The sequence below is a fragment of the Cervus elaphus genome, chromosome 7, assembly GCF_910594005.1.
Source record: "Cervus elaphus chromosome 7, mCerEla1.1, whole genome shotgun sequence".
NCBI lineage: Eukaryota > Metazoa > Chordata > Mammalia > Artiodactyla > Cervidae > Cervus > Cervus elaphus.
Genome location: NC_057821.1, coordinates 51,159,585 through 51,171,905, shown reverse-complemented (window position 1 = coordinate 51,171,905; position 12,321 = coordinate 51,159,585). Strand labels below are relative to the sequence as shown.

Below are 12,321 nucleotides of genomic sequence, written 5' to 3'. Positions count from 1 at the left end.
TTGCCCCGTCTGGAGGTCATGGATTCGGATGAGACACAGTGTGTGCTGGCGTCAGAGCCTGCTTTCTGTGGGACGCCAGACCAAGTGAGAAAAGTATTCTAATCAACTTCTTACAGACATTACACTCTCAGAAAGAACTTTTGTTTAAAAACTATTGTCCATGAATACAATAAATTCTACAACATTGGTTCATACAGAGAAATTAATTATAAGGAACAAAATACATGTTTTCCATCCCAACCCAGTAACGAGCAGCTAGGAGAACAGGGAGGCAGCTGATGACCAGCACGCAGAGCCGTGGAGTGGGGGGCGGGAGGGGCCAGGAGCCACCACCATGGTCTGTCATCACCAGCCGCCTCAGGCGAGCCCTCCCCACACCCGTTCTGTGCATCGTTAATAACCATCTGACTCCTGAGATCACAGAAGGAAGAGTGCATGCAACATGGGCTTTCCAAGGGCACTGTGACCATGGCCTGCACTCACCTAGCTCTCCAGAGCACCGGGGGTGCCAGGAAGTAAGCGCTGTCACTGGCCACACACTGCTCAGCAGAACACGTCTGAATATGGAGGATTCTGGTGTGAACATACATCAGATTACCCTTAGACTCCCTCCATCCTCCTCATTTCTGAGGGCAAGTACCTTTCAGGCTTTACAAGCTCTCACCGTCATTATCTGACAGGGAATTTATATCAAATCCAAAAGCTATGCACCACCAAAGGAAGAATGCATTTAAGGTGCATATCACACAGAGATAAACCAAGAGCAGCAGCTCTCAAAGGGAAGCCCCCAACAAGATCGGCATCGCTGGGACACATCCTGGAAGGGGAGGACCCTGCAGACCAGACCCTCTGGGGAAAGACCCAAGCCTACGGCTGATGCTGAGGTGGGCCCTCCTCAGGCCGGGAAACTTCCAGAGAAGAAACCACTCAGTGTGGATTTCCCTCCTGACCCTTGTCTCACATAGGCTTCACTGAGCCATTCCTGAAAGTCACAAACCGCCCCTAACCTAATGGCCGAGGTCTCGAGCCTGGTCCTCACTCGGCCTGCAGACACCCTCCTGCCTGAGAGGGCAGGATTTGCTGACTTGTCACATAATTCCACCCTCCTGCCTCCCCATCCCATCCCCTTGTCATCCCTGACACCTACCCTCCCCAGTCTAAGTGCTCCCTTCCCTGAGGATCAGTCTTCATCCTCTGTCTCCACCCGCTGCCTTGGCTTCAGCCTCTCGAGAATCCTTAGGACTGAACTCCAAATCTTTCTCCAACCTCACAACATACTTTAAATTACCTCTGACCTGCATTACCTGAGTACCCCTCAAGTCCTGGTGGTAGAACATGTCTGGGAGGACCCCTCACCCCCACCGCCTCAGCAGTCCCTCCTCGAACACCTGCTTCCAGCACCGGGGCCACCAGGCCCCACGTCTTGACGGCAGCGGGTCAGCCTCACCAGGCCTCCCGCTTCACCCGCCTCACGCCCAGTTCGGCTGCCACCACCTTCACCCAACAGCGCCCTGCACTTCTGAAGCCCCACCGCCACTCACCTCTGAATCTGTCTCCTGTTCAGAAACAAGGAGCTCATCCATGCTGCTTTTATTCAATGTAATTCTAGAAGTCCTAGCCACAGCAATCAGAGAAGAAAAAGAAATAAAAGGAATCTAGATGGGAAAAGAAGAAGTAAAACTGTCACTGTTTACAGATGACATGATGCTATACACAGAAAATCCTAAAGATGCTACCAGTAAACTGCTAAAGCTCATTAGAGAATTGAGTGAAGCTGCAGGAAACAAATCTGTTACATTCCTACACACTAACAATGGAATATCAGAAAGAGACATTAAGGAAACAATCCCGTTTACCATCACATCAAAAAGAATAAAATACCTAGAATAAACCTACCTAAAGAGGCAAAGGACCTGTACTCTGAAAACTGTAAGACACTAATGAAAGAAATCAAAGACAGCACAAACAGATGGAGAGATATATTCTTGGACTAGAAGAAACAACACTGTCAAAATAACTATATTACCCAAGGCAATCTACACATTCAATGCAATCCCTATCAGATTACCAATGGTGTTTGTCACAGAAAAGAATTTTTTAAATTTGTATGGAAACACAAAAGTCTCTGAACAGCCAAAGCAATCATGCGAGAGAACAGAGCTGAAGGAATCACACTGAGCAAAAGATGTGCAACATCACTAAATATCAGGGAAACGCAAATCAAAGCTACAGTGAGGTATCAGTTCACAACAGTCAGAATAGCCATCATCAAAAAGTCTACAAACAGCAGATGCTGGAGAAGCTGGTACACTGCTGGTGGGAACACAAATTAGTGCAACCAATATAGAAACTGGTATGGAGGTTCCACAAACTGAAAAAAAGAAGAGCAAGTGATCCAGCAAACCCACTCCTGGGCATATGTTCAGGAAAGATGAAAACTCTATTTCAAAAAGATACATGCACCCCGATGTCCATTGCAGCACTATTTACAGTAGCCGAGACTCGGAAGCAACCTGTGTCCGTCAACAGACGAGTGGATAAAGAAGATGTTGTATGTATATACAAATGGAATATCAGACATAAAAAGATACATGCACCCCAATGTCCATTGCAGCACTATTTACAGTAGCCGAGACTCGGAAGCAACCTGTGTCCGTCAACAGACGAGTGGATAAAGAAGATGTTGTATGTATATACAAATGGAATATCAGACATAAAAAGATACATGCACCCCAATGTCCATTGCAGCACTATTTACAGTAGCCGAGACTCAGAAGCAACCTGTGTCCATCAACAGACGAGTGGATAAAGAAGATGTTGTATGTATATACAAATGGAATATCAGACATAAAAAGATACATGCACCCCAATGTCCATTGTAGCACTATTTACAGTAGCCGAGACTTGGAAGCAACCTGTGTCCGTCAACAGACGAGTGGATAAAGATGTTGTATGTATATACAAATGGAATATCAGACATAAAAAGATACATGCACCCCAATGTTCACTGTAGCACTATTTACAATAGCCGAGACTTGGAAGCAACCTGTGTCCATCAACAGACGAGTGGATAAAGAAGATGTTGTATGTATATACAAATGGAATATCAGACATAAAAAGATACATGCACCCCAATGTTCACTGTAGCACTATTTACAATAGCCGAGACTTGGAAGCAACCTGTGTCCATCAACAGACGAGTGGATAAAGAAGATGTTGTATGTATATACAAATGGAATATCAGACATAAAAAGATACATGCACCCCAATGTTCACTGTAGCACTATTTACAATAGCCGAGACTTGGAAGCAACCTGTGTCCATCAACAGACGAGTGGATAAAGAAGATGTTGTATGTATATACAAATGGAATATCAGACATAAAAAGGTGAAATAATGCCATTTGCAGAGACATGGATGACCCTACAGAGTGTCATATTAAGTGAAGATGGCCAGAGAAAGGCAAAAATCATATGATATCACTTGAATATGGAATGTAAAAAAATGATACAAATGAACTTCTTTACCAAAAAGATAGACTCACAGACAGAGAAAACAGATTTATAGCTACCAACAGGGATAGCAGGGTGGCAAGGTGAGAGATAAATTAGGAGTTTAGGGAATTAATTATGGAATTAATAATTATGGAATTAACATACGCACACACTACATATAAAATAGACAACAAAAATCTGCTGTACAGCACAGGGAACCACATTCTATTGTAAATTAACTACTTCAATTTAAAAAGTGGCTAATTAAAATTTCTGGGCTCCAAAATCACTGCAGATGGTGACTGCAGCCATGAAATTAAAAGACACTTACTCCTTGGAAGCAAAGTTATGACCAACCTAGACAGCATATTAAAAAGCAGAGACATTACTTTGCCAACAAAGGTCTGTCTAGTCAAGGCTATGGTTTTTCCAGTGATCATGTACGGATGCGAGAGTTGGACTATAAAGAAAGCTGAGTGCCAAAGAATTGATGCTTTTGAACTGTGGTGTTGGAGAAGACTCCCTTGGACTGCAAGGAGATCCAACCAGTCGATCCTAAAGGAGATCAGTCCTGGGTGTTCACTGGACGGACTGATGCTGAAGCTGAAACTCCAATACTTTGGCCACCTGATGCGAAGAACTGATTCATTGGAAAAGACCCTGATGCTGGGAAAGATTGAGGGCAGGAGGAGAAGGGGACAACAGAGGATGAGATGGTTGGATGGCATCACCGACTCGATGGACATGGGTTTGGGTGGACTCCGGGAGTTGGTGATGGACAGGGAGGCCTGGTGTGCTGCGGTTCATGGGGTCGCAAAGAGTCAGACACGACTGAGCGACTCAACTGAACTGAATTAAAAAAAAAAAAAAAAAAAAACACATAGAGGCCACTCAAACCCAGCCCAGCGCCCCACCTGCCCACCTCCCATTCCTCCCAGCACACTTCTCACTCAGCTTGTCACAAACATGTTCCACGTTCTGACTCTCAGCCTTGTATTTTTACCTCGATTTCAACTACCTGCTCCCACTAACAGTGTCTGTCAACTCCTCCCTGAACCTCCCTGACACCATGCACGCTTTCCTGAGACTGAGATCACCTATCTCTAAAGACCCAAGGATGTCAGCGCCTGCCTCTGTCATCCGTGAGAAAGCCAAGAACCCCTGTGGCGGAGGTGGGTGCTCTACTCTGCCATGCACGCAATTGCCATTGAAGGGCTAACCTATTTTACAAGCCAAAATTCATCTCCAATTAAGCACTATTTCTGCCCATTAGCTGGCCTTTAGGCGAAGCAGACAAAACCCAATAAAAACAGACAAACTTCACGTAGGGCCACTTGGAGGAAATCAGCTAAGCCCCTGCGCTCTCTGTACTCACAGCCCGGCCACTCTGGGGTGCTAAGCAGACACCCCAGGACCGGCATGTATGGAAAGCATACCGGACTTTCTGAACTAATTACAAAGACGTTTTGGAGAAAGGGGAAGACTGACTCATTTAAGGCTAAAATAACAGGGGAAGTCCTTGTATATGTAAGTCTATAAAATACCCTGCATCTTCCCACCATTCCACCTTATGACTTCTAGAGGTGATGAACCATCTATTAAACACCATCACAAAGGAAACGTCTTAATCTAAAGGAAGCTGAGTAACAGAGTATTCATTCCAAAACATTCTACTTTGTCTGGAGACAGCAAGAAACCTAGAGATAAATTACAACGTGAAGATGGACAGGCTGTCTCAATCCAGGATAAAGTCTTCACTGCTGGAGTGGCAGTTACTGCTTCTCTAGAGGAGAGGGGACAGGCCCTGAAGGCACAGCATGCCAGAGACACCTTTTCAGATGGAAAATACATTCAGAATCACTTAGAAAAATAACTCTGCTCTCAAAAGACAAGACCTTGACACGTTCCACAGCCCAGAGCTTAAGCGTGGATATAGAACAGAATCATCAGAAACTAAGAAAGGAAACAAGAAACCTTCCATGACAGCACAGACAGGTAAAGAAGTATTCTTACTGGTGGACTGGTTGCCATCCTCCAAAGTTAACATCTTGGAGAAAAATGTGCTGGGAAGGTTTATGCTCAAATTTTAATTCTGGCGTCAATAATGAGACTGGGCTTTCTACTTGCTTCTCTTACTATGTTCTACCCTTGGTTTCATTGATCTAGTCTATAATTTCTTCCTTAAACTGGAAGAGATTATAAAACAGGCACTTAGTTTCATTTCGCCCCAAGCTGGGGGTGTGGAGAAACAGCAACCACCTCAAACACTTTCTGAAGCAAGAATTCCAGGTTTACTGATGAAACAGCCAAAAATGCTGATCGAGTTTCTGTTCCCTTTATTTTGGGGGAGGGGGCTGCTTTAACTTGGAGTTAGTTGCTTGTATTTCTAAGCTCCAGTAACTACCCTGATTAAACACGTATCTAAAAAGACTCATACCATCCCTGGCTGCGGATCTCACCCGGACACAGCAGCAGAAACTGGAGTCAAGCAGACTGCCAGAACCCTGGGGGTGGCTCCTCAGGTTTACTGTGACTTGTTCCAGAAAGACCCTTCTCTAAGGAGAGGTAGACAGACACCCGGAGAGTCTGCCTGAATCAACGGAAAGAAGTCAGCACGAGCTATGTGTGTCACAACAGGGAGGACAAGAGTCCAAACAGAGTTTTTCTCTCAGTCATTTTTACTACTCACAGGAAAACGTTAATTCCATTAATTCTGACATATTGGCACTCAAAAATACTATTTTCTCAGCCAGTAATATCATCACCACCAAAAATTAATATTAAAATGGAAGTTTTATTGACTTAATTTTCCAACATTTGAACAAAAGACTTCATTCACAATGTGAGTTAAGGTAGCAGAAAATACATCCAAGTGGGGTTTGTGACTGTAAGATCAACCCCAAAGAAATGAATACTTTTATTCTAATGTCATCAGTAAGATTTAATAGACTGTTCAGTAACAGAGAATATACTTTTTAAAAATGTATTAGCATTTCCATTAGGATTCTTAATACCCAAACTAGTGCGAAGAATTAAAACTTGAGGACTGGGACTAGTGGTTTTAGAACCGCATTAAGAAGCGCTCATTTGCCTTATTGTACAGCAGAAAGCAACACAACATTGTAAAGCAATTTTCCCCCAATTAAAAGTAAATTTAAAAAAATAAATTAAAAGACACGAAAGGAAAAAAAGCAGGAGCAACAGAAAAAGGTAAAATGCAGGACTCAGGATAGAGCAGAGAAAGCACGCCACGGCATGCTCACCTTGACGTGGCTCTGGGCTCCGAGGTTGTAGATCTCAGTGGGCTTCACCTCGTTGATGATCTTCACAAGGCAGGTGCTGTCGGTGAGGTCGCCGTAGTGCAGCTTCATGTCTGCAGAATCGAAACACACCGTGAGAGGGAAGGGAGTAGTAACGTGCCTTCTGAAAACCTGAGAACCAGACCAGCTCTGGGGTGGCAGTCCGTGACTGTCAGTCTGAAAAGAAACTAAACGGCAGAGGTCCACATTTGTTGCCACGTCTACAGAGGATTTGTAAAAACTCTGATGAGCTTTCTTTAAAAACACAATCATGACAGATGTTACACAATTAATGTATCTTATGGCGCCTGGGTGACTGTGAGACATGTCACAAAAGAATGAGATCCAAAGAAAATCTGGAAATAAAGTGTACACTCTCAAAAGAAATCTGTAACATACTGGTGGTGGTGAGGACGGCTCTATTCAGAAACTTCCATCCAGTCCTTCATAAACACCAGTCCTGAAGCCACTGTGGAATGCCTGACATGGGCCATGGCTGATTAAAAGACATCTAGAGTGTTCTGACCCCAGATCTCAGCTGATTCCCACATGGACTTCCCGGCTGTAAACAGGTGACACAGGCCAGTTGGCAACCTATTCACTTGATATTTTCCTTACTTTTACATTTTGGTCTACAGCTAAATCCAATGGCAGTACCTTTCTGCATTTTGCACAAAACGATGACAATTTTCAGGGAGGCTTCACTGAACAACCTAAGTATTAAGGTGGAAAGACAACTAGCAGGTCATCTTCCTGATGACATCACTGCCTGTGCAATGAACCCAAACCTTCCAATATTCAGGGCCTTGATGTGAGTACAGGCTCCTGGAGGGTCTCTGCGGGCGGGTGGTACCCACGTCCTCATCACGCCTATGTCTCCCACATGCTGTGGGCCGTGATAAAGTCAACCTCTCTCTGCCTCTACCGGCAAAACAGACTCATTCATGACCTCAGGAACTGCTGCCAAGGTCAGATGAGAAAACTGGGATGTCAACTTGCAAATGTGTCACCGAAAACAGCACACAACTGCAGAGACTAACAGCTGCCTATAGAGCTTTACACATATTTCTGACTGCCATCTGCCTTTGGACCTGTCCTCTCCAATCATTTTTAAAATTAATGTACCAAAGACGGCTTGACTTGATTAAACTAGACCAAACGTGCAAAGCAGAGGTGGGCTCTGTGGAGCTGATCTGACTCCAGGGCATGGGGACACCTGGAGATGGAGCTCAAAGGCTAGCCTGCGGGCTCTCAGGCAGCGCCGCCTGCCGAGCCCCTGGGCACAGCCTCAGCACAGTGACCCCACGGCCCAGGGCCGCAGGCAGGCAGGGAAGGGCTTCAGAGCGAGCAGACGGCAGTCAGGGGTGTGATGGGCTTTGAGGAGAATGACACTTGAAAACACCTTACCATAATATAGGAAGTTACACAGAAAGAGTTTAGAGACAGAGAACAGCTTACTTCCTTCAGTGTGAGCCTGAGGGTTCTTATACAGATGCTCGATTCGGCCAGTATTGAACGAACTGGATCGCCGTACAATTCCATGGACCTGCATTTTTATCAGGTGGAAGGAAAAGGCTAAATTATAAATCAGCAATGAAGATTGACTAGACACTCAGGTTATTCTGCTGACGTTCAGCTTTTTGAAAAAACACGTAACTGGGATGTACAGATATTACTTTGAATTAGTAGAAATAATTCCACCATTTGCTCTTCCCCCAGCCCCTGCCCATCACCTGCAGGCACCTCCCTCCATCCCTTTCCAGTGTTTTTACTTCCAATCTCAACGAAAGTATTTAGATAATGACGTGACTTCACAGTAAGCACTTAGCTGTAGATACTCGTGTCTCCTTTCCCAACCACACACACACACACACACACACACACACACACACACACACACACACTCTGTTAATCCTACTGCTGACAAAAACATCTCTTCCATTTGGAACTGAAGACAGACCCTGTGAGGCTGCATCCATTGCAAGCCTGGCCCACCCCTCAGACTGGAACATGAGGTCAGGGCTCTGTGCCTCCCGGCCTGGCACCCCCGAGCGCTGCAGCAGGCACTGGCATCTAAGTAAACACACATCTCCACTCATGAGAGAACTGGGGAGCAGCTGATATTATGCAGTCATGTGGAAAAGCTAAGAAGGCTAAGGAGTTCAGGGCAGGGACAAGACTGAGGTCCTACAAGATTTAAGACATGAAGGAAACTCAAAGGAAGGGAGGGTTTTTTTCTTTCAGTCTTTATCTTTGACTTAACCATGACAAGTGTGAGGGGGAAAAAAGTAGTTGGAACCAGAATGCATACCTGTCCGACACTGAAGAAAAGACTGTTTGTGTCAGACACATTAGAGAAATTGTTCAAGACCTGCTCTCACTTCCTCCTCCGTGCTGCCAATGCTAATACCAGCTTATGTCACCGGCTGCCCACGTTCCAGTTCTCCTGGTGGCAGTTTTAATCCTTCTCTTATTTTAGAAGAGTTCGTTCTACGTTGGGTAGTTTCATTTGCAGCTGAATACACTTCTATATTTTAACTCAATCGTTTTCTGTCTATTTCAAACAAGAATTAATCCTTGGAGTGACTCAACTATTCCTAGTGTGGGGGGGTGGGGAGTTATAAGCACATAAGACTTTCTTTCAAACAGAAAGAAATGTCATCATCATTTTACATGGCATACATGAAAAACTGGCTTCTGCAAAGGGTACAACACACACACAATTAATAATTCTGCTGGTCAGATGCTTCATCCAAAGAGCTAAAACCACACTATTTCCCAAAAGAGCTAAAACCAAACAAGTTTGTAAACATGAGAATATTTTAAGACAGGAACGTCACAAACTTGGTTGACATTTCAGCAAGCCAACAGTAAAATCTAGGAAACATTACATTGAGATTTGGGTATACAAACCCCTTACTTAAGGGCTTCCCAGGTGGGGTTAGTGGCAAAGAACCTGCCTGCCAATGCAGAAGACATAAGAGACGCAGGTTCAATCCCTGGGTCGGGGAGATCCCCTGGAGGAGGGCATGGAAACCCACTCCAGTATTCTTGCCTAAAGAACATCATGGACAGCGAAGCCTGGTGGGCTACAGTCCATGGGGCTGCAAAGAATCGGACATGACTGAAGTGACCTAGTACGCACACATACACACACACCCATTACTTAATTTAAAAGTAGAGAAAATTCTACTTACACTAAACCTTGAATTAATTCAACCTCATAGTCTCCAATTTTTCAAGTTGTTAATGACAAAGTTCAGCTACTCTATAAACTTAATAAACTTTGTTTAATAAAAACCAAGTTCACATGTATACTTATACATATCAAAACTGGTATTTACTACCAAAGTTACTTCTGAAATACATAGATCTCAGATGTAAGTTGAGCTTTATTTAATAGGATAGAGGGAAATTTTTAAGTTCTAAAAACAGTTTAGTTTTGACAATGAAAAACTATAAATAATATGATTTAGTCTTTTTCTCTTGAAGGCTGATCTCTGGATAAGTCACATATCTCACCCCAAAGAGAAATGCTATATACATATACATTTTATATCAACATGAAGTGAAAGTATAAGTCACTCAGTTGTGTCCGACTCTTTGTGACCCAGGGACTATACAGTCCATGGACTTCTCCAGGCCAGAATACTGGAATAGGTAGCCTGACCCTTCTCCAGCGGATCTTCCCAACCCAGGAACTGAACCAGGGTCTCCTGCATTGCAGGCGGATTCTTTACCAGCTGAGTCACCAGGGACGCTCTTTATATAAACATAAAGGACTGTTAAAAATATTCAATGACATTGATGGACCCAGTATGAAAATCAGACAATTACACAAAGTCACAGCAAGTAAAGAATTTAGGACTTTACTGCCACACTTACAACCAAAAGCATTAAGCACTAGTTTGGGGCTTTAAAAAAAAACAAAACTGTGTTTTAATTTCCCCTCACTCCCAACTCTTGGTATGTGTATATAGGGGAAGAAAGACTGCCAAATGTTTAATCCATGACAGCAGGTATTATTCTAAGAACTAATGAAAGCTGAGTCTGTCTAGTTCTGAGACAGGTGAAATGCAAACTTTAAGACAAGCCAAAATGTGTGCACATTGGATAATCTAGTTAAGAATTCGAGATTAGTGGCTTTTTCTTACAGAAGGGATGTATTTAATAGGTAGGATTTTCTGTTTGTTTTTATAAGGATTTTTGGAGAAAAAGAAATGAGTGAGGAAACCAAAGTGAAAAGATGAATGAGCTAACTTTGAATAAATTTAACCAAAATTATTAAATTACAGAAGTTCAAAAAATTTCTAAAAATCTGAGGGTGTTAAATGGAAGTCAGCATTTCTGAAAAACAAAAAAAGTGATGAAAAAGAAAATATCAAGTTCTCACAATGTCAGAACAAAGCTGGTTTGACTTCAAATCCAAGAGTCAGATTAGGCTGTATAACACAGAAATGCTGATTAACTGACCACAATCGATTGACTGACCACAGTCAAGAAAATAGAAAGCCATGGCCACTGTATTTTTAAATTCTCCACGTCGCGGTTTCTCCTGAAGTAATTAGTCCTCCAGAGGCTGCTTGAGGCGCCTGCCTTTGAGAAGCCGGATGACTCTATACCGTCAACTGCCAGCACGCACAGGCTGTGCCTGCGCACGCACGGGCCGTGACCGCGCACGCACGGGCCGTGACCGCGCACGCACAGGCAGCGGCCGGCACATAGACGGGCAGTGACCGTGCTCGCACGGGTCGTGACCGCGCACGCACGGGCAGAGGCCGGCACATACGGGCAGCGGCCAGCACATAGACGGGCAGTGACCGCGCTCGCACGGGTCGTGACCGCGCACGCACGGGCAGAGGCCGGCACGCACGGGCAGTGACCGCGCTCGCACGGGCCGTAACCACACACGCACAGGCATTGGCCGGCACATAGACGGGCAGTGCCCGCGCACGCGCGGGCCGTGATCACATGCATACAGGCCGTGCCCGTACACAGACTGTCCTCTGCAGAGTGAAAGCACGGCGCACTCACAGCCTCTCCGATCGTGACTCCCACCCACAGGCTAGCACGTCGGCCAGTGGAGGGAAGACGTGGCCATCAGGCCAACAGCCAGCGCAGTGCAGAGTGAAAGCCACGGAAAGCTTGGCCTCTTCGCACCGAGGCCTCGAGGATTTCCAGCAACTCAGAAGGAAGGACCCACAGCTGAGGAACCGATGCTCGGGAGCTGGTCCTAGCAGACAGCCCCCGGGGCCTGCACAGCCCAGGCCCGCGCCTCTCTCCTGAGGCTCCCTGGGGACGGCTCCTCTCGGGCAGGCACAGCGCGCTCACCCCCTGTTTATATTCTGAGTCCCCGCGCCCCTGTCACCGAGTGGGGCGTATAGGTTGTCCACATACTCCCAGATGCAGCTTTTCAAGGGTGTGACCGTGTCCTTCATTTTTCTGGTTTCTCTGTATTTCTGCACAAATAGGTACAAAAGCATATTGTTGGCTTATCTGCTAACGACGATGCCAGGAAGGCACCTGAA

General features: G+C 45.1%; 1 protein-coding gene across 2 annotated transcripts in view; it reads right to left on the bottom strand.

Annotated features, from left to right (window-relative positions):
* GMDS (GDP-mannose 4,6-dehydratase) overlaps nt 1-12,321 on the bottom strand; it is a 425,568-nt gene that overhangs the window by 328,435 nt on the left and 84,812 nt on the right. For both annotated transcript variants that reach the window (XM_043908677.1, XM_043908678.1), the window contains exons 3-4: nt 8,252-8,339; nt 6,758-6,867 (exon numbers count right to left, since the gene is read on the bottom strand). In XM_043908677.1, coding sequence (XP_043764612.1) covers nt 6,758-6,867; nt 8,252-8,339 — 198 coding nt within the window. The remainder of the gene's footprint in view (nt 1-6,757; nt 6,868-8,251; nt 8,340-12,321) is intronic.